Source organism: Asterias rubens, chromosome 6 (genome assembly GCF_902459465.1).
Source record: "Asterias rubens chromosome 6, eAstRub1.3, whole genome shotgun sequence".
NCBI lineage: Eukaryota > Metazoa > Echinodermata > Asteroidea > Forcipulatida > Asteriidae > Asterias > Asterias rubens.
Window position 1 is genome coordinate 11,791,720 of NC_047067.1, and position 27,538 is coordinate 11,819,257.

Below are 27,538 nucleotides of genomic sequence, written 5' to 3' on the forward strand. Positions count from 1 at the left end.
CGTTAAATTTACGATCAAAACAAACACAAATAATTGATAGTAAAACTATTATCAAAACAAACTTGCCTGTAGGTTCTGTATGTTAAATTGAATATCATTCGCCCAAAATTAAAAATTTATACTTAATTTAAGATTCAAAAAATAAAATATTAGTTGATAGTAAAACTACTATCACTTTCTAATGAACACATACCAAAACAAACTTGCCTGTAGGTGTTTGTACGTTAAATTAAATATCATCACCCAAAATTTAAAAAAATTATACTTATTTCAGTGTTAGATTCTACCTACATGTGAAATTGTAGTGCTTTATATTTGTGTGAAATTACTATTATATTTGCTTTAATCATAAGCATAAACTCATTAGATGGCAATTACATTTTAAGTTTGATTACATCTGAATTCTGTACAAAAAAAAACACACAAATTGTACACACAATAACCTTATGGGAGAAACAGCTTTTCTGTAGCAGTGAACTATGAACAGCGCCCTCTACAGGTCATAACTGACACACAAACTTTAAGCCAATCAGGAAAAGGCTGGTGTGCACTTCTCCTGTTGACTGTTCCGATCAGGTTAACCTGATACATCACAATCTATAAAGGCTTGGCAAAAATTAGAAACTGGCACCATTTTGAAAAGAGCGACACTTACAAGTGTTGTGGCAATTACAATGCAATTAATAACAAAAATTAAAAAAGTTGAAGAAATTGTAAAATGATTCGTATAATTGTAATATAAAAAATAATAAAAATAAAATAAAAAGTTTTACCAAACAGGAGATTCTAATAAATGAACAGCTATTTTACAAAGACAGTGGACAACTTTTAAACTCACTGTCAATACAACAAGTAACAGTTTGTCAATAATTAATTCAACTACAGTACAAACAAAACGGTATAATCCAAGAGAATAGGGCACGATCTCCACCACAAAACAGTGTGAAAATGGTGACAAATATTTTGGTCCAAGTATCTTATTTCAACTACCTTCAAAATGCATTAAACAGTTTTAAATATTTGCGTGTGGGTTTACATCAACATTTGAATGCGAATGTGTGCCCAAAGGATGGCAAATATCTGTAAGAAAATTTAAAATTCAAATTCTAAACATAGCTTTCAATTGCTGTTATTTCTTTACAATCCTTTGATTCAAGTTTGTCCCCAAAAAAGATTTGAGCCTGAACATTACTTGCTTACTGTCGTTTAAATCCTCCACAAAGATGCATACTCAAGACGAGTCTGGCACCAAGACCCCTTTTCTGATCGCTATCTACTATGCCACTTTAGGAGCAGGAAACAACGTTAAAAGGCCACGAGTACCAGAAAAACCAAGACAACAGTCCAAAACCAACAATGGTGATCTTCTGGACAATTCCCGTACAAATATTTTTTTGGGGAGCGGATCGACGACGAATGGAAAAGATTTAGACGCATACCGGGGAAGATGGTTGTTTAGATGTCAGTCGAATCGATCCAAGATAAGAGGTGTAGGATATCTGCAAAGGCGCTTGGTCTTTGGTCTGTATTGAAATAACACACAGGGGAAGGCAGAGGGTTTATTCAAGGTTATTCTGAAGCCCCTTTCACACGAGAGTAATTTAGCAAGGGTCCCTTGCTAAATTGTAGCATGGTTGTAAAATTTTACAAAATGTACCTCATGTGAAAAGGACAATTTTTTTTTACTGTCCAAGTTCTCTTGCAAAATCTTGTCAAACATTGCTACATTCTACAACCATGCTAAAATTAAGCGAGGGACCCCATCTAAATTGCTGTCGTGTGAATAGCTTTATCATTGTGTGAACATTGTAGCGTCAATATCACCCCCAGATGTTTCTGATCATGAGTGACCTTAAGAAGAGTTACATCTGACCTTTGGAGCAAACCTTGATGACGATTTGAATCAAACAATTCATTCCCCATATAAGGAGGAATTGAAACTTTGCATGGTGGGAGTATAGTTATAGGTGAAGTTTGCGGTAGCACCATAAGTAAATCTCAATGGGAGACTTTCTGGGACGATAGAGGGCAGCAGACTTACCGGGTAAATCCATTGTTCTCAGAATTATGCGCATGTTCAGAACTACGTAAACAATGGGAATTTACCCGGTATGTCTGCTGCCGCCTAGCGTTGGAAAGTCTCCTATTGACCTATCTGCTTTCATCTGTTTTTACAACAATGGAAACCCTTTGTTTTAGTTTCAAGGATCTTTTCAGAACAGCAAACTCAATAGAAATGTTCAGAAAAATGAAGAACTATTTAATTTGTTTTCAGTACATTTGATTTGAAGGCAGCCTGAAAATCAAATGGAATAGATTATAAAACATTTGAGTAGTGTTTTTTTCTTTTTTTCTTATCTATATCTATTTGGATTTTGGATTATAAAAAGTTGGGCTTGAAAACTTCACTATATTTTGGCCATTCATGATTAATGTTTAATATACCCTTTCCTCCATAAATTATTACACTTTCCTTAATAGTGCAATTGTATTAATAAGCAACGGCCAGATGTGTTGTTTAGTCATCGTTTAGTCATTGTTTAGTCATTATCGTTTGTGCTTTTTTAATTAATCATTATTGCGTTGATTTGTTGTTAACATAGTTAAGTGAATCCTAAACCACCACCTCGTTGCCTCCACCAATGGTCATTTCAAGACATGACCAAGCAAGCGCAAGTCTTATGCTCTACGTTACAGCTAGCAAGCAAGCAAGCATCGAGTCTCCATGAGGATGTGCCAAAAATGAAGGATTAACAACATCGATAAGCGAAACAAAGACCAAAACCTGGGACTCTATTTTTTTCCCATTAGCGTTGTTTTCAAGTTTGTGAAATTTCAAAATCTTTCTTACTGCCAAAAGGTATTTAAAAGTGGCATGATGTTTCGGCCCTACCAGAGTCTTTCACGAAACCCTCAAGCTTTTGAGAAAGACTCAGCTAGGGTCGAAACGTCAGACCATTCACTTTTTTGCTGTTGAATTTTTACTATAGGTCCTTTTGGTTGGTAAGCAGTTTGCAAAATCAGCTAATTAGATTTTCTTCAAATCTTTCTTAGTTGGTTTTGGGGTGCATCCACAATCGATTATAATTTAGGATTGTTTTATAGTTGAGGGTGTAATATCTTGCAAAAGTTGAGGATGTGACATCTTGCAACATGAAATAGGCGTGCATTTTCTTGTAAAGGATATCGGTTGCAACACAGTTTTGAATTTTTTTCCCTTTACCATATGCCCGTCACCATTTCAAAACGAAAGACCGTTAGAGAATGAAGTTTGATACAGAAATATGCTGCAGCAGCTAGAGTATTACATTGCGCACAAAGAAAAAACATCACAAAGCAAAAACATCACAAAGCAAACTAAACAAAACCACATGACAGACGTGTAAAAGGAAGAATGTTAACACAAATATTACTGCAAGAAAGAAAAAAATGTTTATTTTGAATTACAAATGTCAATTTTCGCACAACAAAAATCATGTGCAGAGACCCCCCTCTCCCCCTCAATTCCTCTGGCTATGCCAATGGCACAGCAGCACTACTACATGGCAAAAAAATGATAAAATAAACCTGCGTATAATTCGACAGTCGATCTCTCTGTGCATGTGAGTTATTTAGCTAGAAAAAGAGGCTCGAGAACTTTTGCCAGCAAATAAGCTGGGGTATGTTTTGGTGGGTTATTATTATATGACTGATTGTACAACTTTAATATTTACAAAGGATGTAGAGTGGACGCAGGGATGGATTCCACAAGACCCCAGTCCTCCCCTACTCCTTCCAAACTCTTCCAACACAATGAGTTTTCTCATATATTTTATTAAAACACCATAGAGAAAGGAACTCTCGGATATAACCAAACAAGTGTTTACACCTGCCTAAAGGAGGGTTCTGTTACAAGAGGAATTAAAGCATTTTGGATTTTTCTGGAAATTTGACTTCATCAATGAAACAAGGATGGCTATACGTTCCCTTTAATAATAAGTATTATTTTAGTACACATGTTACAAAACTAAAATGGTAAGCTCCAGTGGAATTAAATCAACACAGGCCAAGAAGGTTAATGTTTCGCCTAGAAAATCTTTATCTGATTGAGCCGATTCACCTACATCATCTCCACAATAAATCTTGGTTTTGCCAATTGGGAGTCAGTTTTCATTTGTCTATAAACGCAGTATAGTGTGCATTTTAGGCAAGGTGCATGCGTTTACGCACTTTCCAGCAGATTTTTATAACAAAATTTGACTTTAAAAAATCCGCACCATGGGCCAGACGGTCAAAGCATGTCACACCAATATTACAGGATTGTATAGTAGCCCAAGTCTAAGACTAAATCCAACAGTGGGCAGTCTGTTCCCCAAACCACATCCACAGAAAACAGATTTAAGTAACATCTCGAGTCCAAGCCAGAACTAGTAGAACACAACAACACTGAAACTGTCTTCATCAAGTAGTAGTTCTCTTCAGCTTGACAGACTTGATACGGCAATAGGAAGAAATACAAACTCTTTTACCAATCAACTTTCGTAGTTAAGACACTACATCTCAACCTGAAGGATCGAATGAGTGGGTTGCAGGACATGCGGACACAAAATATCAAGGCAATCTTTGCAAACTGACATCAAAAAAGCACCAACTTACCTTTGGTATTTTAGTCCGTGCCACAAACCAGCCAAGATTCCCCCATAAAAATATAGACTTATCCGAAATTACAAAACTTGGAACAACAGCTATGGGCAGACCTGGCCCATCCTGACATTTAAAGCACCGTGAAGCGATATCCATCATGCGATTGATATTCAGGTCATTAGCATAGTATACTGACCCTGGTAATAAATGCCTCTAAGATTACTTGGAACTTCACACAGAGTGCCCTCTCCCTGGTGCTCTGCATGGAAGCTATTGGCGCTAACAAACACTAGGGGAACCAGGTGATAGCACAATGGTTTGCGACAGCTGAGGAGTCAACACACTGAGTCCACGAGTCCGGGGATTTTACATGTGCAAACATTGTTACGACTGCAGACATGGGTGTCCAACGAAGCATGCAACTACATTACCTAATTAAAATTTAATTAAACAAATTATTCTTAGGTAATTGGTTGTGCCATCCTACTATTTCACTATACCAAAATTATTATTCCAATATCTCTTTAAGATTCAATGACGTATCTGTTAAATCTGCATAAATTGCTTCTTTAAAGAGTTGTTATTGCATAACTTAAAACTACTTCGGAACTTCCATCCGCCACCCCCGTATTTATCTTAGAAGCTGATCAAACATCATTCACAGCTTCTTCACACAAAAAGTACACGTCTTCTGCAAACACATTACTGAATACAGTCTTGCTACATTTTAATCAAATCATACGATTGTAATAGAGCGGCGTTAATGTCTTCATTGATTACTTCTTTAGAAGGTTTTTATCGCATCACTTTTGAACTCTTTCCCGATCCCATCCTCAAAAACCCATCTTAGAAGCTGATCAAAATATTCTTCACGACTTAAAAAAAAGGTATGTCTTTTGCAAACAACTTTAATACAGTCCCGCTACATGTTAATTAAATCATGTGATTGTAATCGAGCGGCATTAATGTCTTCTTATAAAAAAAACAAAGCTTGACAATTTTCCGGTCGGCCAGGGGGGTCCCGTCTATTCCTGTCTGCTGACCAAATAAGGCAGCCCCATAGAGCCCTGGGAGGGGTTTCCCGCTATCTATCCACGCCATTGCCATGTCAAGAATTCAAGAGTGGATTAAGGCCTGTGGTTAATTCTTCGTCATCTGCATCAGAGTTAAAGGCACTGGACACCTTTGGTAATTGTCGAAGACAAATATTCTCACTTGGTGTAGCCCAATAAAGCATAAAAGAACCAATCTGTGAAAACGTGGGACTCAATTGTTGCAAGAGAATAATGAAAAAAAAAAATACCCTGGTTGCAAATATTTGAGTAATTTCAGGGTCAGGCCTGAGGTATTTAAATATTTCAGTGAAAAATAACCTCTTTCTCAAAAACTATGGAAGCCAATTCTCACAAAGTTTTATAGGTCTCTTTTAGTTGCTTGAAGAAAAAAATATCTTAGATTTTGTTTTTTAGCTGAATGCAATGTGTAGGCTACTTCCTGGGAACAGCAAAAAACTGTCACAGTATTTTTTTACCATGATACCCAAGCCTCCATGATCCACCTAAGCAAGGTGACAGCAGGGCCCAATTTCATAGAGCTGCTAAGCACGAACATTTGCTTAGCATGCAATTTCTTCCTTGATAAAAACAGGATTACCAACCAAATTTCCATTTTGTTGCATTTCCTAGTTACTGGTATTCAGCTGTTGTATGCTAATCTTGAAAATCACGTAGAAATTTGGTTGGGAAATCCTGTTTTTATCAAGGCAAACATTTCATGCTGAGCAAATGTTTGTGCTTAGCAGCTCTATGAAATTGGGCCCAGGTACCAACCACATCTCTGGCTGCAGCATTCGCAAACGGACACCAACCCTGAAAAGATTCATGCATGAATCATTTCTCAGAATCGAATGTTCTTATTGATAACCATTATCAACAGGGACACTTCAAAGAAATAATATTGCAGGATGCTTACTTCTTTTAAGTTTGATTTTGAATGTTTAATTTTTAAAAACTGTTTATTTAATCTATTTATTGGAATTAAATCATTAATCTTTAAATTCTACCATCGGGGTAAAACTTATTATGAGAAATTAAAGCCATTATACACTTTCGGAACAGAAAAAAAAAAAAAATTCACAGATTTACAAATAACTTACAGGGTTTACAGAAGGTAATGGTAAAAGACTTCTCTTTAAATATTATTCCATGAAATGCTTTACTTTTTGAGAAAACATTAAAAACAATTATCAATTCTCGACATCGAGAATTACAGATTTATAGTAAACACATGTCATGACAGGGCGAAACGCGCGGAAACAAGGGTGGGTTTTCCCGTTATTTTCTCCCGACTCTGATGACCGATTGAGGCTTAATTTTCACAGGTTTGTTATTTTATATATAAGTTGTGATACACAAAGTGTGGGCCTTGGACAATACTGTTTACCGAAAGTGTCCACTGGCTTTAAGCGATCACAAGGTACAATAATTTGAAAGCATATGATGGTAGGAATTAGGTGGAAGTTGAATCAGTTATTTGATCCCCTATTTTGAATTTAGGGTTTGTATTTTTTTATTTTTTTTTAATCAAATCTATAAAAAATATAAAAATTAGTTGTAGGTGAACGTTTTATTTTTACATTTTCAGTATTTCAGGCGTCTTTCATACATTTAAATCCTAGCTACTTCCATCATCCTGGTAGTTGGTCACATTCAAGAGCTAGAATGTCCTACAAAAAAATAAACTAAAAGACTTAAAAAAAAGACCAATTAACTTATTGACTCAAACATTAAATGTCACTAGCCTTTCCTGTGTTTACTGGGTGGATGCCCTCACTGCACCACAGGCAGCCACATTAATGACCTACTGACAAATATCATCACCAGGCAACTACTAACACTAGCACCAGTGTCAATGGCTATTTCAGGTGATCTGACAACTAGCCAATCAGATGAAAGGGGGTGGGGCCTTAGTCACTACAATGGACCAATCAGAGGGACTGAGGGAGGGGCTACAGTAAGATCAGGATGCTATTGGTCAATGATGATATTATGAATTACAATGCACTGACTCACAGTCACATTTTTAACTCTCATCTATAGCATTACTCTTGACATGATTTCAGACTGAGTAAAGGTCGTGTCCAAACTTTAGTGGCTGCAGCTTGGTTGCCTTGTTAATGTACGTTGAAGCAATTTTAGCCCATAGCAACAACCTTTGCAACAGTCATAGCGACTATGGCCAATTCAGCCACAACCTTTGTTTGCGTTTTGAGTTGACAACTTCGTGGTGAAAAACTAGCATTATCACAAATTATTTTTTACACATGGAACAATTTAAGAACACCCTTTTTAGTAAAAAAAATGGTATCAGAACCAACCTTCTTACAATTTGTTTATTTAATATAAGATGTCATCATAGAACTTTTGCTCCATAATTTAAAGTTACATTTCATGTGTGCAAGTACATGTACATACACATGTTTGTAACTTAGATGAGTTGGGATCATTTTGGTGATATTTTGTTTGATTATATAGCCTATAATATATATTATGTCACCAACAAGAGTCACTAGTCATCGCTGACAACATAAAAAGATAAAAAAAAATTGGGACCCAGACCTTAGGAGGTATGCTGAAATGATGGCATTTCCACCTTATCATAACCCTGTGTAGTTATAGATTCAAAGGAGTTTAAGGAAAACGTATCCCCAGGTGCTAAAGAAGTTAATCAAAGAGCATGCCTTATTTCACTTGGAGAAAAATGCATAATTTGTAGTTTACCACTAGGCAGACTTTTTAAAAAAAGTCTGAACTCAGACAAAAGTCTGGCATTTCTCATCCCTATTATACACTGAAGCATTACAACTGTGTCGAAAAGAAAGAAAAAACACTGACACCAAAAAGGCCCTCAACCAAACACATGAAAACATCCGAGTGCCTGGCCTCTCTTTAACAACATCTTCAATGTTTTTGCCATGAACTTTTACAAAACCCTCAACCAATCCATACCAAGGTTTCCAAACCGCTGTTCACACACGAGGCCTAAGTCGATCCAGCAGTGAGATTGAAATGTCAAGGGGATGGCCACCTCTATCATTTTGATCAAACGATAGTGACTTTGTAAAAACTCCTCAACAACAAAAAAACAAGTGTAGCAGCGAAGCTAAATACGCAAGTTCAACTTTAGCCTACGAATCACTGGAGTGCATTACCTTTATTTCAATCTTAAGCCCTCATTTATTTTTTAGTATAAGTTCCTCCTTGTGTTGAACACAAATGGAAAGGTCTTATCCTTGACCGTTAGCAAAGGTTAGAAATATTTGTGAACATTTTAAAGGGGGGGTGCTTCAAAGTCAGTTTTGCCAAGCACTCATTATTTAAAAGATATAGTCATTCATCTAGTTATGTGTGCCTGCTTGAATAGAGTTGGCCTACAAATCATGACGCCCTCATTTTCCAACAGATAGAGGCCTCATGAAAGTGTTCGACAAAATACAAGTCTCCAACCAGATGTTAAAATTGTGTCCAATGCCATTTTATTTTAGTACTCGTTCAGAGCAAAATTTTTAACATTACATCATTCGAATATCAACAACAAATGAGTCTGTACATTCCAAAGAGGAACTCTTGTACCAGTCAAATTCAATTCTACTTTTGGTTGAATTTAATCCAAAATCAGGAATGACTGAAAACATTTTTCCGTAGAAAAGAGTAAAGACCTATGTTTAGAACAAAGTGACTTGCTTCAGAAACATACATATGTCGCATTAATTGCTCTTTACAGAAGGGATAAGCAGAGAAGCCAGCCGCAAAGAGTACACAGGAAAAGTTATTTGGTAAGAATGAATCGCTTTTTTGTTTAATGTTTAGGTAGCCTTAATGCTTAACCCTGCAAAGACCATCAATAATGACTTTTTGAAACAATTAGTTTCATGTGAAACTGCCTGAACATAATTGCAATTCAGGTCATGACCTTTGGCACCATTGGCATTTTGGTACAGGCTGTTTCCGGCAGCTATGGTCTCAAAAGGGTTAAGCAATTCCATGAACATGGGTCCCAGTAGTTAACAGTGTACCTATGTTTACCCCGCACCATCAACAAGCTAAGTGAAATAGTCAAGACTACCATAAAGGTATAATCAGGTCTATCTGTTTGTTAATCTGTCACCAGGTTATTGTTTTCGTTTATGGTTTGATCAAATTATTCGATGTTAAAGTGTCAAATGCTGATCAATTTTAGGTGACACCAAATTGATGCAACAGTGCTTTTTAAGTTGTATGTGGTTTATTACTCGGAAGTTATAATTTGTAAATTCTGTGCTCATGTCCTTTAGAGAGAATGGGTTTGATTTTACCGTTAATATCCATCATATTATGCGACAAATATTGTTGAACCCTTCATTTCTTGGATATTGTGTTTTCAGTTGAAAAGAAATCAGAGATATCAAAGCTGATTTTTTTATTTATTTCAAAAATGGAGGTCAAACATTAAGGCTGAACAACATGAGGAAAATGAGTGACCAGTGTGGTTAGCTCAGCAAAACCAAATCGCATTTTTGTCTCACAAAGTTTCCTGCTGTAAAGCAAGCTCTGATATTGCAGACAATTGTGTGCTTTCTTCTTGTAGCTGCTTTACAGAATGTGGTTACGGTGGTATTGAAAGAGTAAAGCCAGGTTCATACTTCCTGCGAATGTGATACGAATTTTGACATCACAGCCCTATTTCTCTGCGAATGTTTTGCAAGAGTTGAGCACAATTCAACCGATGCAAATTATTTGTTGCGAATTTGTGACGTCAAAATTGGCTCCACATTCGCATATGCAAGAGATATGAACCAGGCCTTAGGATACAAAGAGTGTTGTGCGAGTGTTGTGCAGTTAGCAAAAAGTTGCTTTGTATTAAGATAGATATTGTAAAGAGGGCCGTATTTCTTGGTTAACGCCAGCGAAACCCAGTAGAAATGTGTGGGACATGTTCAAGATAAGCGCTAAAGTGCAAAGAGTGCGAGCTTTGAAGTATCCAAAATGCTTTAGGAGCCAGCTGTCGATTTCACCAAACTCTCCATAACTTAGGATTAATCTTAGGAGTTAGGACGAGTTAAGCTCCGTAACCATAGACGTTAGGACTAATAAGGCTGAGTTACTCGTCCTAACTCGAGATAGGATCAATCTTAGCGCTTCGTGAAATTGGCTGCTGGTGTGCTATGAAGCAGAGGATCAAATGCCACACACTTTACTCACGTTGTTTACTCACTTCTTTGATTGGGCCCTCGTTTGTTTGAATGCTGTCAGGTGTGTGGAGGCTTTTGGCTATAAAATGTGAATACATGTAAATCTGCAAGTTAAAGTCAGGCTGGAATATAGATTAGAATATATAGGAACGTGCCGTTAACAAAGCAGTTTGTTTCTCTATGTTACGAGCAACTAATTTTTGGATAAAGGAGAAAACTCAACTCACCGATCTCTTCGTCAAATGAAGCCAATGGTACTGGTCCAGTGCCTGTTGACTTAGTCTTCTCACCAGTTCTCAGTTCACCACCAGCAGATGGTTCTACCTTCTGCTTGGACGTTCTTTTCAGACCGTTTCCAGAGTTGGCGACACTCTGAACGAGAGACTCGCTGGACGAGCTTCTCTGACCTGGGCTGACGTCGTCATCTGAGCCGATGTCCATTCTGTGGTCTGACGACATCTTCTGATACTCTGCAGAAATCTCCTCGAATGGTTGGGACAATTGATAGCTGTCAACCGTGGAGACAGAGTCCATGCTCATCCGGCTGCCAGGATCAAGTTTCTCAAAGATGCTCCGACTTGCTCTGACATCTACCGCAGCTGTCTTTGAGATGACTTCCTGTACTTGCTTGGGGGCAACCTTCTTCTGGGGAGATTGAGCTTTCACTGGAGTTTTTTCAACCTGTCTCGTATGACTTGGTACATATTCAGGGAGGACAAGACCAGTTACTTTCTCAAAGCGGGATTCAGGCTTCTTGGAGGCAGCTTCAAACCTCGCGGCAAAATTCTTCCGATTGCGGTCGGGACTAGGACTGCTGTCTGAACTGAACCCTAAGTTGTCCGCTGATCTTGGTTGACGATACAGTTGAGCAGAGTTGCGCTGCTGTGGTGAAGTTTCTTCATCGGAGCTGCTGCGTTCGGTTCGAGCTGCCCCTACTCGATGACGTAGATCAGTGGTTTTATTGGGCAGATCTAATGTAGTAGGCTTGGAGAGTTTAGGGGTACTGTTCAAGGACTGTCTGTAGGAAACAAATTCTTGATTCTTTTTTACTTCAGCAGCTGGTTTATGACTGACGAGAGCGGGAGTCTTTGCCGTTATGTCAGATTTGGCCCTCTCTCTGCGAACCTGTCGTTTGTTACGCTGTGCAATGGCATATTCTTTCAGGTCCTTGAGACGTTTCTGTAAAGCAGGAGGAAGCTCAGATATCCTCTGGTCAAACGGTCTACGACTCTTGTGGAACATCAGATCGTCTGCCTCTTCATCTAAGATAGAGTACATGTGCTCAAGCTCTGAGAGTGCGTCTTCAAAATCAGCACTGACTCGGTTGCTTTTCTCTGGCTTATTCTTTGATGCTGGCAGTCCGCCGTCGCTGCTTCGCTCTTTCGGTTTTCCATGTAGACGATCCAAAACTTTCAACCACTCAGACGGGACATCCTGCTTGCCACGGCGAGATAAAGGGATGGGCTCAGAATCAGGAGACTTCAGTTTGATCGGAGAGGGTGATCGCCTGGTCAGAGCAATATTACTTTTTTCAGAAAAAGATGTGCGGCTAGTGCCCTCTTGTTTTGTGGCAGACACAATGGGTTTTTCATCTGAAGAAGTGCCTTTGAGTCCCTGTTTGACGGGAGAAAATACTTGTTTTTGCGAAGGAGTGCGATTGACGGCATCTTGTCTGGTGTAACGTGAAACACTTTTTTCCACAGAAGAGGTTTGATTGAGCTCTTGTTTTTTAGGAGATGACAACTGTTTTGCAACTGATGTGCGCTCGAAAACCTCCTCTGCTTTTGTAAAACTAAGGCTTTTCTCAACGAGAGGAGTGCGTTTGGAAGGAGACGAAGACCGCTCAGTCAGTTGACTGTATTTACTGGGGGAGGCTGACCGTTTGCCAGCAGCAGGAGTTGATGACTCTTTTGCAACTGCTGTGTGCTGGAAAACCTCCTCTGCATTTGTAAAACTACGGCTTCTCTCAACCAGAGGGGTGCGTTTGTTAGGTGACGGAGAACGCTCAGTGAGACGACTGTATTTACTGGGGGTGGCTGACCGTTTGTCACCAGCAGGAGATGATGACTGTTTTGCAGCTGATGTTCGTTCAAAAACCTCCTCTGTTTCTGTAAAACTAAGACTTTTCTCAACAAGAGGGGTGCGTTTGGTAGGAGAAGGGGAACGATCAGTGAGATGACTGTATTTGCTGGGGGAGGCTGACCGCTTGCCACCAGCCGGAGTACGTCTGAGTCCCTCTTGTTTGAGCAACCATTCCACAGGAACTTCCTGATTTCCATGACGAGTGATTACCACAGGAGAAGGAGGACCATCAGGAGATTGGATTGGTTTAGTATCTGCGATACCGTTTCGCTGCTCTTTAGTTTGGTTCTGCTCATATTGCCTCTCTGTCTGAACCCGGTCACGCCAATGAGTTGTAGGAACCTCCTCAAATTCAGAAGCCTTTTTCTTTGGAGGAACCTGCCCATGTTCAGAAGCCTTTCCCCTTGGGGGAGCTGACTCCACCTTATGTTGGACCTTCATTGTAAGAAGTGGCTCTTCTTCCATTGACGGTGGACCTCCACCAAATGAATCTGATCCAGGAGATGCCAAGTCTAAAATGGGTTCCCCGGTCTTAGTGATTTGAGGCTGAAATAATTTTGGTGTTCCAACGTAGCTGTCCACAGCTACTGGGCCGATGGAACGCAACTCATAATCCTCTTCCTCCATGCTAGCTTGCCTCATCATTCTCATGAAGAGTGCTGCTCCACGGGAAAATCCCTGCTTTCGGAGATCATCCAGGTCGTCTGTGGACTTACTCAGTGTATCTTTATTTAAAGATATTTCTGAGCTTTGTGGTACCTTTCCTCGAGTATCGAGCCTCGACAAACTTTTGCTCCTTGGTTGCATACTCTTGACGGCACTGGATTTTTGAGAGGTTTGTTGTCCTGCTGCACGCTGCTTCAGCCTATCATAGCGTGATTGTCTTTCTGCGGGTGGAGAAGTTGGATTAAGACTCTCTAGCTGCCTCTTGATCTCACTCTCTTGGAAAGTCCTTGACGAACTAGAAGACGTGACTTGCGTAGTGTCTCTGCTGTAATAGACTGAGGCCTCCTTCCTTTGTCCAATGGAAGCCTCTGGGGTGCTACGGTGTTCTGACACTTGCTCTGGGGTCCGCTGAGAGTGATTGAGCCGATTTGGTGGTGGCTTCCTTAATTCCATACCCCAGTAAGCCTCGCCCCCATCCATGGCTGGCTCGATGCCCATGCGATCCGCCTCCACCATCTTTTTGTTGTACCGATTCGGAGAGGCTTTGATGCGCTGACCATTAGCCACTTGCCTGCTGTAGGGGTCATGTTGGTCATAGCTGGATCCTGATGTTGGGGAATCTTGCACTGGATAGTACTTCTTAGGGTAGTCATAATGTCCAGCATCTACCAGTGGCTTGACCTCCTCAGCTCGATACTGTGCCAAGTTAGGATGATCTTCCTTAAATAAAGCCTTCTTTGGTGATCTGTTTGATGGAGAATCCTGGTGCTGTGAGCTATTCCTGGTGGACTTTTGTTGGCTTGGAGGATAGTACAAGCTGCTGCCAACCCTCGGATCAACAGTGTCTGTTTGGGGGAAATGTTGCCTTTTTTGCTCTTGGTCTTTTGGAGTTTTCCGGTCGTGTTCTGAGCTTTCTTGAGAAGTAGAGCGGAGGAGCGGCCTGCGCTGATCACGTCGACTGATAGGCTCTTGCAGTTGCTTATCAGCTGGGGAAGAATAGTAAGAAGAAGGACTTGGCTTACTGTAATAATCTTCCTGTTGGCGCTTCTCCAAAGACACAGGCTTAGAGAACAACATTTTCTCTTTATCATTTCCGTAAGAGGGATACTCTAACGGGCCATCACCATAAAGTCTATACTGTGCAGTTTCTTCAGGAAAGTGTGCTTGCGTTTTGGATGGATAACTGTAATCCATGCTTGTAGTTAAAGCAGCCTGGACTGGGGCAACAAAGGTGTGAGCTTGAGGTCCCAAAGACCCGTCCCGAATAGAGCTCACTCCGCTGTCACTGACGTACTCGGTTTTGGAGAAATTGCGGTTTTCAAGAAGCCAAGAAACAGAATCAATATTCACCGCTTCGTGATCTTTGTCTGATATAAGCAAAGCCCCTATCCCACCCTGTTTGGCGCTTGTAGGTGTTGATACAGGTTTCATCGGGGTTGTCTGATACTGGGGTGACGCAAATGTTCCTGCCTGTTTATTAGGGACTATGAACCTCTCAATATCAGTATCTGGGAGTGAGCCACGTCTTGGTGTATTTGTTGGAATCAAAGCAACACCACGATCTGGGGACGTAATTTTACGGCTTCTGGAATCAACAGGTGGACGTCGTTGCTGGTTTCTCCCTGGCTGAGCAGGCCTGCCAACTGATCGACTGCCTTGGCGATCACCCGGAGCTCTGCTTTTTGGGTCGGAGCGTCTGGGTTGTAAATCTGGCTCTCGCTTGCCTTTACTGGAATATCTTTGTGGAGAGCGGGATGCTGTTTGAGATTTCCTGGGCGCATCATCTCTTTTTCTTGTATTCCCAGGCTTCCTGTCAAAAGATGCAGCCCTTTGGACGTTTTGCTGACGAGGTATACTTTGAGGACTACGAGACACAGGCAGAGAGCTTTGTCTTGTAATATTTGCCTGCCTTTGGGGTGAAGTTGGAGTTGGTTTATATTGAGGTTGTGAGCGTCTTTCATCCCTCTCATGCATGGTGTAACTCTGTTGTTTAGCATACGACTGGGAGTATTCCCTCTGACTGTGAGTATTGTAAGTCATCGCAGAGGAAGTCTGGACAGCCTGCTGGCTTGGGTAACCCACTTCATGTGATGCTTTCTCGGTAGGCTTAGAAGGAGAACCGATGATAGCGAACACACCCTGTTGGTGGTTCACCAAAGGGCTTGTCTGCCAATGTTTCGGGCTTCCAGACTCAGGAGATGTCGACGAGAGCTCCATCTCAGTTGGGGACCTTGTATCCTCATCGTAATCAGGGCCTGATGGGATGTGGATGCGATTCAGTGACTGTTGACGGCGAGGTGGTTTTGGAGGCCCAGGCTGATAGGGCGATTGTGTCGAAGGGGAGACGTATGACGATGGAACCCAGTACTGCTCTGCATCCTGCATGACCATAACCTCTTCTTCTCTGGGATAGTGGTGGTAAGACGAATTGAAAGGTTGTGACCCATCATGGTAGGATCCTCCCCTTCTGTCTTGATCTCCTCTTCCAGAATATGATGACTCATATCGGTACTGCTCTGAGGACCTCGTATCGGCCACTCTGACATAGTCATCATCACCAGCGGAGTGATCAGAGTATCTTCCAGCAGAATGGCTGCGTTTAGGCTTTGGATTGTCGTTGTACAGAGGGCGCTGTTCATACTGGTACTGATAGCGAGCCCGGGGCTGCTCGTTACTGTCCGAGTGGGTGGCTCTTGTGTCTAGTGAAGACATCTCGTCCGACTTGGAGTTGCCATTAAGGGCTGACTTCTTGTCCAAGGTCGACAAGATGTTGGACAGGCCCTGAAATGAGAAAAAACAAGACAAGTGTAAGGTTATATTGGAAAAATTGTGGTTTTTTCCCTTCTTTTTCCAGATAACGCAAGATTTTCACCAATCTTGTTAAAGGCAGTGGACACTATTGGGAATTACTCATAATAATTATCACCATAAAACCTTTCTTTATACGAGTATTGGGGAGAGGTTGATGGTATAAAACATTGTGAGAAACGGCTCCCTCTGAAGTGCCATAGTTTTCGAGAAAGAAGTAATTTTCCACGAATTTGATTTCGAGACCTCAAGTTTAGAATTTGAGGTCTTGAAATCAAGCATCAGAAAGCACACAACTTCGTGTGACAAGGGTGTTTTTTTCATTCATTATTATCTCACAAATTCGACGACCGATTGAGCTCAAATATTCACAGCTTTGTTGTTTTATGCATATGTTGAGATACACGAACTGTAAAGGCTAGTCTTTGACAATTACCAATAGTGTCCACTGTCTTTAAAGCCATTAAAATACATTTCAATCAGTATGATTTACAAATGACATACCAATCAAACTTGTATCCCTTCAAGGAACTCTTTCCGTCACAACAGAAACAGTAAAGACCGAAGACAAATTATTTCCTCGTCGTCGTCAATGTCTCAACAAATGATCTAAATCTTCTTTCGTGTTCTGTTTAATACTGTGTACACTTCAAATAAACTCTCTTGTTATGACTTCAATTATCAGTCATTGATACTGTTTATGACATTGCAGAAGTTCTTCATCGATACGCTTTCCTCTCGAAAGCTGTAGATGCTTCAAATTGTCGGCCAGATAATCAGCAGTCCATATGAAGTAATACTGACATCAAAGAATGTCTTATACCAGTAGACCAGAGGTTTCCAGTGCACTCTCATAGACTTTATAATGATCATAACAGGTGTATGGTGCTGTTGAACCAGAGGTCAGAATGATTGTGTACTTCTTTAAATTTCTCCTTGATGAGTAATACGCCAGATTGATGGTCTTGGGATGTAGATATGGGAAGGATGAGCAGAAATGTGTGACTCGAGGGACTAGGACTCAAAGTTCCCAGTGGAAATTAAAGTGGACATACTGGTGGACATTATTGATTACATAAATGGCTTTCAAATTTTGAAATTTTAATGTTGTTTCATTATGCTGGTCAAATTTTTCATTTACAAACAAGTGTTTAGTTATAGATGTCCTGAAACAAACTTTAAAAACAAAGTGTTAATTAGCAAAAGAACATAATGTCACACTGTTTGTCCTATGTTTGGGGGACCTACTTTTTATTTATTTGTTTTTAACTTTTAGAGAACAGAATTAGCTGTTGCAAACTGCTAACCAACCAAATGGACCTATGGCATACATGTAAATGCAAAAAGTACTTAATGGCCTGATGTTTCGACCAACGCAGAGTCATTCGCAAAGACTTTCTTTACCTAGTTTTAGCCTTTGAGAAATACCTTTTCGATTTCAATTTGTTAAAATTTTAATTCATCTTCATGATGAGGGATACAAATTTAAGACCAAAGCCACAGGCATCTGTCACGGTAGCCTCAAATTCATTCCCTACAGAAAAAATATGGTAGCCTCAAATCAGTCCACCACAGAACAAAATACAGTAGCCTCAAATCCATCCCCCACAGAACCAAATATGGTAGTCTCAAATCCATCCCCCCAGAACAAAATTTGGTAGCCTCAAATCCATCCCCCACAGAACAAAAAAAAATATCATTTTGAAAACTTGGCTCCAGCTGAAAATGTTTATTTCTTCAACCCTGGTTCCTGTCAACTAAAACAGTAGGTAGATCTTGATAGGTCAAAGGTCGTATGATCCCATCAGATGAGGTCACAGTCTGCCCTTAAGGAAACCACATCCCAAAGAGCCATCGATTCTACCCCCATGAGGTAGCATGGAGTCATTGGGGTCAGAATGAAAGCGATGGATCCCCAAGCTAGATAAATAAATTGTTGTCATAGGATGTTGTAAATGGGTTGTCATTTTGGAGATAACCCATTGCCCAGACAAATAATGGTGTTAAGAAAATAAGGGTACGGTTTGGTTCTTTATTGCTACAAAGTTTGATGTGATAAGCATAGAATTCAATACAATAAGCATTGACTACTAGGAAGGGGCTAGATCCCATCTTACATGTTACACTGGATGAAGCCCCTAAACATCTTTAGTTAAACATTTCACAGGAAATGCAGATCCCAATGTGGGATCTTTCCTAGTCTTGGTACAAGAAATTCTTATACAATATTTATTAGAGGGGTTTTGCTAGCCTACGGACGCATGATACACAAAATCATCAAGACATTGTGTGTAAATGTGACATGAAAATGCGGGTGCCATGTTTTGCTTGCCTGTTGAGATTGGATACGAGAGCTCATATGTACTCACTTTAAAAACAGATGGTTATAATGCTGATTTAGTTGTACTTTTGCCCTAGATTAACAATAATTTCCCCAGTATTGCCTGATGCCATTCATGATACGATGAGTAAGCAAACACATTGGGGGAGCTACAGACAAAGTGAAACATTGCAGCAAAGCAAACCCTAATAGACCGATCCATTAAACCCCGCCCCATTATGTATTGCCCAATCACAACCCATTCCGCAACCAAAAATCTGACAAATTAAGGTCCGACATAAGTCCGCGTACGCTTGGCGCGCGTGGCAGAGTTGTGCAGAATGACATTGGAGAGGCTCACGTGTTCTTGCTGACATGTGCGCTGTGGGCGGAGCCTTATCGAGTGATCTATTACAGGAATACTTGGAATCAACTAATGAATCTGTTGAAATCAAAGGGCCTACAAGTTCTTGCAAATATAATAATTTTTAAAGTTAAAATTATTTTACAAGTGAAATGTTCTTCCTCAGTCAATCCACACCAATAAACAAAAAGCATCACTTCAAATTTCAAGAGGTCCAAACTCTTTGAAGCCATCAGTCACAAAACAAAATGTAAGGTGCCTAACATTTGCAGAGAACAAATATCGTTAGCTTACCTTTGCTCTTTTGCGTGTGTACAAACTAGTAATAACCATTCTCATTCTATGTAGCAGCACGAGGTACACATGTGCATGTAGGTCAACAAGCTACTATGCACTTACTTCTAAACTATCCAAGAGTCTTGACTTCAAAATCTTAACGACAAATTTGTTTCTAACTCCAACCCCAGACGAGTTGCTCTTTTTAACTGCAAGCCAATAATGGAATATTTACGTCATATCGTTGAATCAACAATTATGTCCTTGACAAAACTAGCAGCACTGGTTGAGTGATCAGTTAAGGCCACTACGGCCGTAATCCTGACCACTGGCCTGCACAGAGCTTTTAGCCGACAGCCTTGATTCAAGTTTACCTAATCTATCATTCTAAACAATTGACCAAATAGTTGGTGTCAAAAAGTAGGTGGTAGATTTTATCACTTGCGTTCTGTTTTCACAGAAAATTCCTTGAAACCAAGGTAAACGTAACATAAAAGGGCCTTACTAGTGGGGTTCCTCTTTACAAAGCTTTCAAATCCATTTTAGATTTACAAATGTATCTTGACATCAGGCATGGAAACACAAAGTCAGTTGGTCAAAAAAATCAACAACAAAATCATGATACATATTTCTTTCCAGTCCATGAACCCAATAGATGCTGGAACCAAGGTAAAAACCAAAGTGACAGTACATTTTGTGTAAATGTTAATTATGGAGTCTTTTGAGGGCCAACTGTGATGCACCTACATGTAGCAGGGCTGTATGCTTCGTTTTTGAAAGGGCAAGGGCACCAAGGCATTTTCTCTTTGGCAAAGGGCACCCTATGAGGAAATTGTAAATTTCTACTGGAGCATTTCAAGGGCACCAAGGCAATGGCAAGGGGCGATGGAGGCAATCGCCTCCGTTGCCTCCGTGAAGTATCAGGCCTGATGTAGTATAATGGTCCTGTAGCACTTATTTAATACAAGAATTGGTGAAAGATATTTACCAGTCATTTCAAAGGCAAGTCAGTGTTTAAGTCACCACACAATAATTTACATCAAAAAAATTAAAAAATAGTTCATTATTAAAAAATAGTTCATGGTGTTTCCTTCAAAACTAATCTGATATATTGTCCCCAACAAAATCTGATATATTGTCCCCAACAAAAAAGTAGAAGAGTGACTGTGCATAGCCGATTTGCAGTGTTCTATTTAAGTAGAAGAGTGACTGTGCATAGCCGATTTGCAGTGTTCTATTTAAGTAGAAGAGTGACTGTGCATAGCCGATTTGCAGTGTTCTATTTAAGTAGAAGAGTGACTGTGCATAGCCGATTTGCAGTGTTCTATTTAAGTAGAAGAGTGACTGTGCATAGCCGATTTGCAGTGTTCTATTTAAGTAGAAGAGTGACTGTGCATAGCCGATTTGCAGTGTTCTATTTAAGTAGAAGAGTGACTGTAGAAGAGTGACTGTGCATAGCCGATTTGCAGTGTTCTATTTAAGTAGAAGAGTGACTGTGCATAGCCGATTTGCAGTGTTCTATTTAAGTAGAAGAGTGACTGTGCATAGCCGATTTGCAGTGTTCTATTTAAGTAGAAGAGTGACTGTGCATAGCCGATTTGCAGTGTTCTATTTAAGTAGAAGAGTGACTGTGCATAGCCGATTTGCAGTGTTCTATTTAAGTAGAAGAGTGACTGTGCATAGCCGATTTGCAGTGTTCTATTTAAGTAGAAGAGTGACTGTGCATAGCCGATTTGCAGTGTTCTATTTAAGTAGAAGAGTGACTGTGCATAGCCGATTTGCAGTGTTCTATTTAAGTAGAAGAGTGACTGTGCATAGCCGATTTGCAGTGTTCTATTTAAGTAGAAGAGTGACTGTGCATAGCCGATTTGCAGTGTTCTATTTAAGTAGAAGAGTGACTGTGCATAGCCGATTTGCAGTGTTCTATTTAAGTAGAAGAGTGACTGTGCATAGCCGATTTGCAGTGTTCTATTTAAGTAGAAGAGTGACTGTGCATAGCCGATTTGCAGTGTTCTATTTAAGTAGAAGAGTGACTGTGCATAGCCGATTTGCAGTGTTCTATTTAAGTAGAAGAGTGACTGTGCATAGCCGATTTGCAGTGTTCTATTTAAGTAGAAGAGTGACTGTGCATAGCCGATTTGCAGTGTTCTATTTAAGTAGAAGAGTGACTGTGCATAGCCGATTTGCAGTGTTCTATTTAAGTAGAAGAGTGACTGTGCATAGCCGATTTGCAGTGTTCTATTTAAGTAGAAGAGTGACTGTGCATAGCCGATTTGCAGTGTTCTATTTAAGTAGAAGAGTGACTGTGCATAGCCGATTTGCAGTGTTCTATTTGAGTAGAAGAGTGACTGTGCATAGCCGATTTGCAGTGTTCTATTTAAGTAGAAGAGTGACTGTGCATAGCCGATTTGCAGTGTTCTATTTAAGTAGAAGAGTGACTGTGCATAGCCGATTTGCAGTGTTCTATTTAAGTAGAAGAGTGACTGTGCATAGCCGATTTGCAGTGTTCTATTTAAGTAGAAGAGTGACTGTGCATAGCCGATTTGCAGTGTTCTATTTAAGTAGAAGAGTGACTGTGCATAGCCGATTTGCAGTGTTCTATTTAAGTAGAAGAGTGACTGTGCATAGCCGATTTGCAGTGTTCTATTTAAGTAGAAGAGTGACTGTGCATAGCCGATTTGCAGTGTTCTATTTAAGTAGAAGAGTGACTGTGCATAGCCGATTTGCAGTGTTCTATTTAAGTAGAAGAGTGACTGTGCATAGCCGATTTGCAGTGTTCTATTTAAGTAGAAGAGTGACTGTGCATAGCCGATTTGCAGTGTTCTATTTAAGTAGAAGAGTGACTGTGCATAGCCGATTTGCAGTGTTCTCTTTGTTTGGTCCGACACTACTTACTACACTACCTACAAACGCAGTTGGGTTCCGTTTAAAAAACAGTAGACAAAAATATATATTTGACAGCGCAATAGCTTCATCATTTAATGGTCCATAAAACACTTAAATAGATCTTCCTTACCAATGAATTCAAATTATTTAGTTATCACACTGTCTAATATCATTTTACTGAGGTCGTTATGCGAAGGGAAATCTGTCACTGATAATCAGGAAATGGATGTCTGTTTCTCCATTGCAATGTGACAATACTGACAAATCCTCTTTTAATCGATATATCGTCCCATTTCAATAAGTAGCTTATGGATAGCATTTGAATTGAACCAACGAGTGGCCTTAAGAGGATATATTAACACAGTAAAGGCCTTTAGGAAACTCAAACTCAAACTATAATTTTTTTTTTTTTAAAGTACAGTGTATGGACGATATTGCACCCAGGCCATTACAGGTCCTAAGGTTATTCTTTTGGTCGGTTTTAGTTTTAGAGTCTATTGTGCTGTCTACTAATCCAGTTTGAACGAAACACATTACCTTTTATGAACACTCTACATTTGTTCCATTAGAACACAAACAAACTTTGTGGCAAGAAGCACTGCAGCCGAGTGATAAAAAAAAACACTACAATCTGAGAAACATTTCTGCATGAAACTTTTCTCGGATTGTGTATTTCGAATCGGATTATTCTTCCTGCACAAAACTAACCGCTCCAGATTTTCGGCAACATCCTGATGAAATTCCAGAGGAGGGTTTCTAGTAGGGTACTTGTGTTTGATTTTGTCTGACTAATGGGTTGATGTAAACCATACCTAACAATTGTTTATGACCTGACATTTCAATCCTAGTAAGCCATTCTATGATTTGGTCAAATCTAACAATTGTTTCATTTGCACCATAGGTCTTTTCGGTTGGTAAGCAGTTTGCAACAGCTTTCAACCAATCATTTAGAAGCAGTTCATTCGTAGAGAATATCTGCGATTGGCTACAGGTGTTTGATTCTGACCCACCTCAGAATTTTGGAACAGCCAATCACGAAGCCCCTTTCATGTGACTATTCTTAGAGTACCTGAATACAACCATTTCCAACCTCCATCAATCATAATGACTGCAAACGCACTTATGAATGATCCAAGTTATCATAGCCATTCATTTCCAAAATAGAATACAATTCCAGCTGACAGAGTCCATCACTGTGACTGCACACTTCAAAACTATTATGTTATAATTTGTTTTTGTTTAAGGACGAACGTAACAAACACATTTTCAAACAGTCAATACTTCCCTTTACAATACAAAACTTTTTGCTTGCCTGTAGGTAAGACCTTCAACTTTTGGTAAAACCGTGGCACTCCAGAGGACCTCAAAAAAAATGAATTCCAAGGTTTAATTTAAATTTTTCATTGAAGAAAACAAATAACAAAACGCATTGTGATGTCGCGTGTATGGCCTCTAGACAACCCACGATTATTGTCTGTTTTGCTGAATGGAGGTAAAGGTCTGAAACAAATTTTTTGAACAATTTTTTTTACAAAGTCAAGAAGTTTGAAATGAAAGAGGAAATTGGATCTAACTGTGTATCCAAGCTCAAGGTTTTTTTTATATGGTAAGGTCAATAAGTATCATTGTTTAATTTTTTTGACTGAAATCATACTGATTATGAAGTTCATATGTTGTATTATAACACCCCTAACAAATATTCTGCCTTTTCATTGGTTTAGAGCGTGTCACATGATATGTCTTATTAGTTTTACTAGACTGCGGCTATGTGATAGTGCATCGTTTGCCGTGTGATAGTTCATCATTTGCCGTGTGATAGTCTGACGACTATCACACGGCGTGCAGTACCCAGACGTCTTTTTTACCCACCTCAAACCCAATCAGTTGTGCATCCGTGTATCTGAAACGCGCGTACGAACGTTATGTGTACGAAGATGATATTGGGTTGTTATAAAACAAATATTGACTGCTTTAACTCATGCTATGGTTAAAATTACGACTCACTCGGTGATCCCCGGACCGTTCCATTTTCCGAACGCTCCGGGAATCACCTTGGGAGTCCTAGTTTTAACCATAGCACTCAAAGCAGTCAATATTTACAGAATTACAGAATTGTTTTTTGCTAACAAAACATTTGCTGGCAGTGTAAGCTCTTTATGTAATCCATCACAAACATAAACTGACACACCTGTGGAAGTTTGAGATCGATTGGCCATCTGGGTCATGAGAGAATAGTGAAAACCCCATTACAACTTTTGCATGGCATCGACGCCAAAACAAAAATGAATAAAACGCCCACTGAGCGATTAACTCCAAAGGCAAAGTTAGATTATTTATTTCTCATCAAATATAACATTTCAGACAGCAATATTTCAAGGGATGTTTTCTACTATCCTCATTATAGATCCTTAAAGTTTTATGTAAATCTGTGACCTTGACGATTTTTGTCTGTAATGTTCCTTTAAAGAAAACTGTGTTTAAAAAAAATATTAATTATAATTTAAAGCGCAAAACCTGACGTCAGTTGCTACAACCATTATTATGGACAATGTGTTTAACATGCTGAGAATTATGTATGGTTTTAACTATTTTCAGGTGTTCCAGTTAAAACAAATCTGTTAAAAAAATGTATATATACATGTAGATCTTATGCAAACTAACAAGCGAAGTCTGGGTAACACAACTTGTGGGGAAAAATGTAACATACGTACATGTAGTCTGTCATAAAAAAAAAAGCTCTTTAACTAGCTACAAAAAAATATGGGGTGTAACATTTAAACAAGTTAAAGTTTTGTCCAACCACCTCTCCTTTTGATACAATTTTTCATTTAAATGCTTTTTATAAACTGATTTTATCCCCCTCATGGTTATGGTGTTTGCTCCACTTTCAGAACAAACACAAATATACCAATCGGTTATTGGCCAGATTAGCAAAATGCTGAAAGTGATTGGCCAGTCAAGATCCAGGTCAGTTCAACTGAAATCTTTTCATCTGACACCAGCTAGACGCTTTGATAGATCTGAGTGATAATGCAGAGCATTTCCAGGGCAAGCACAATTCTAAACGCAACATGCTGATCTATGAAATAATCTGTCTGCTAGTCTCCAGGCATCTGTAGTTATTCAATCAAACGTGTTGACCTCTTTATAATATGAACAAATTGTAGTCAACAACAATTCAAGCTCCTTCTTTCCTGGGTCATATACAGTAGATGTAGAGGTACCACCAGGGTTCTCAATATTTCTATTTAACTGTGGGGCATTCTGGACCCCAAACAAGTCTCCAAATCTTTGATGTTTTAATTTTACTCTGTTAACTTTTAGTCTCAAAAATTCAGGTTTCAAATGGGGGGTGGGGGAAGGGGGGGCAACGGGAGCGGAAGGGGGGGGGGCTCATTGATATCATGGTGGAGAAAGTGATCACAATCATACCAATACTTTTAAGGTTTGTAGAATTATTTTCAATCTCAAAAGTCCAGTTCAAATGCTGGGGGTGGGGGGGGGAGAGAATGTCCTTTTCAATCTCAAAAGTCCAGCTCAAATTTGGGGGTGGGGGGGGGGGGGTTGGAGAGGGACACAGGAGGCACGGCATCAATGGGGGTGGGGGGGGGGGGGGACGGACGACATTTCACCTGTGTCTCCCCATCCCCTTCCCTTCATCCCACTTCTCCCAGAAGAGTTGGCTGCCTACTTGAATATCAAGTCGAGGAGCGCATCACATCCATGTACATTGTACATTGTGCGTTCGATTAGCTTCACCGGGTCGACCCCCAATCTGCCCCTGGGTCATCCCCCAATCTGCCCCCGGTACGTTTGAATAGCTTTAATGTCATTCCAGGGGCTCACCTGGGTCAGCCCCAAGTGCCCTTCTTGTGGAACGGGTCACTTGGGGCTGGCCCGAGGTGCATGACGTCACCAGGATCGTTTGATTAACTCTTGTCAGGGGATTACCCGAATAAGCACCGAGGGGTCGACCCGGGGAAACTAAGCGAACGCACCCAATATCCCAATCCATGAAGCCTGAGTGACATCCATCGTTCAAGATTGAAGTGAAATGAATGATGGTGACCGTTTAACCTGATTATGCCCACCACTACAGACAAGACAGGTAAAGACATACCATGGCCTCGATGTCTCGCATTAATACAGTATCGTGCAGGGAGGTACACAACATTTGATACGATAACATTCTCGATCACTGACTTCGCTAAAAGATAATCACTCCGAAATATGCTAAAATGTCTTTGGCAATGAATCAGAAGTTCAATTCCGATACCCGGCAGGTCACATAACCTTTTTTTTGTTGAACCTAGGGGATACATGATTCAGGACACTTTTTAAAATATTAGGAGCTTCATAATACTGTTTTATCAGACGGTCATTTCTTTTAGGAGAGTAAAGCCATGTTCCCATTTGACTTTTTTTTTTACAGCACTTTTTTTTTGTAGAATAACTAAATGAATATCCAATGGGGGACGCATTGTAAACTGACTTCCATATCAACAGCGACCGTATGTAAAACTAACAGGCTGAAAGAGGTCCGGGAAGACTTCTGTGCAACCAATGTAATTTAACAGGGCCGCATCTCTTAACTTTGTCCAAGGAGGGCAACAAAATAACACCTCTTCAAATCTAAATTTGATCCATTTATAATAAAAAAAATCAACAATTCTTTTTATTCAGAGCAGAAAATTAATTTCCGATATGGACACAGGTTTAATAAAGAACATTGTTCCAACAGTCAAATGACTTGTAAGGATCTGTGCGTGCGATATACATATAATGATAAATTGCCACCATTTCTGAAGAAACAATCAGCCCTCCTCCAGGCCTGGAATTTCGCCTTTGAGAGGGCAAGGCCATTTTCATTTTGCAAAGGGCACTTCCATTGGAAAAGCTTCAAGTCTATGTGAAAGTTTTGAAGGGGCACAAAGGCCAAGACCAGGGCCCGGCCTCCATGAAATTCCAAGCCCGTATGTCCATACAATGTGAACATTTCTCACATTACCCTCTGTGGATCCACTTGAATAAATCAACTGATTCACTTCACTGGGCAAAGTCCAGAAACCAAGGGAATTGAACATGAGCAAACAGTATCAACCATGAACCAACCACAGACAAACAAGTGGGGATAATTTCAAAGTGTGAAAACCACGCTTGGTGAAGAAAGAACAACTTAAGTCCCTATTCACCCCTGCCCTTGGGGCCTGGTCCATATACTGTGCATGGAAGCTGTTAAAAAGTCAAACCGATGAGCAATTTGTTGATATTATTGGACCAATTA

The 27,538-nt window shown here is 39.9% G+C and overlaps 1 protein-coding gene across 3 annotated transcripts in view; it reads right to left on the minus strand.

Moving 5' to 3' along the window:
- Window positions 1-262: 262 nt before the first annotated feature.
- The window catches only part of LOC117291519, a 36,263-nt gene continuing 8,987 nt past the window's right edge, over window positions 263-27,538 (minus strand). Inside the window, exons 2-4 of one of the 3 annotated variants that reach the window (XM_033773290.1) lie at window positions 11,080-16,381; window positions 10,876-10,931; window positions 263-1,523 (exon numbers count right to left, since the gene is read on the minus strand). In XM_033773290.1, coding sequence (XP_033629181.1) covers window positions 1,428-1,523; window positions 10,876-10,931; window positions 11,080-16,381 — 5,454 coding nt within the window. In that variant the 3' untranslated portion in view covers window positions 263-1,427. Of the gene's footprint in view, window positions 1,524-10,862; window positions 10,932-11,079; window positions 16,382-27,538 lie in introns of all 3 variants that reach the window. The other 2 variants (XM_033773291.1, XM_033773292.1) reach the window with 2 other exon arrangements.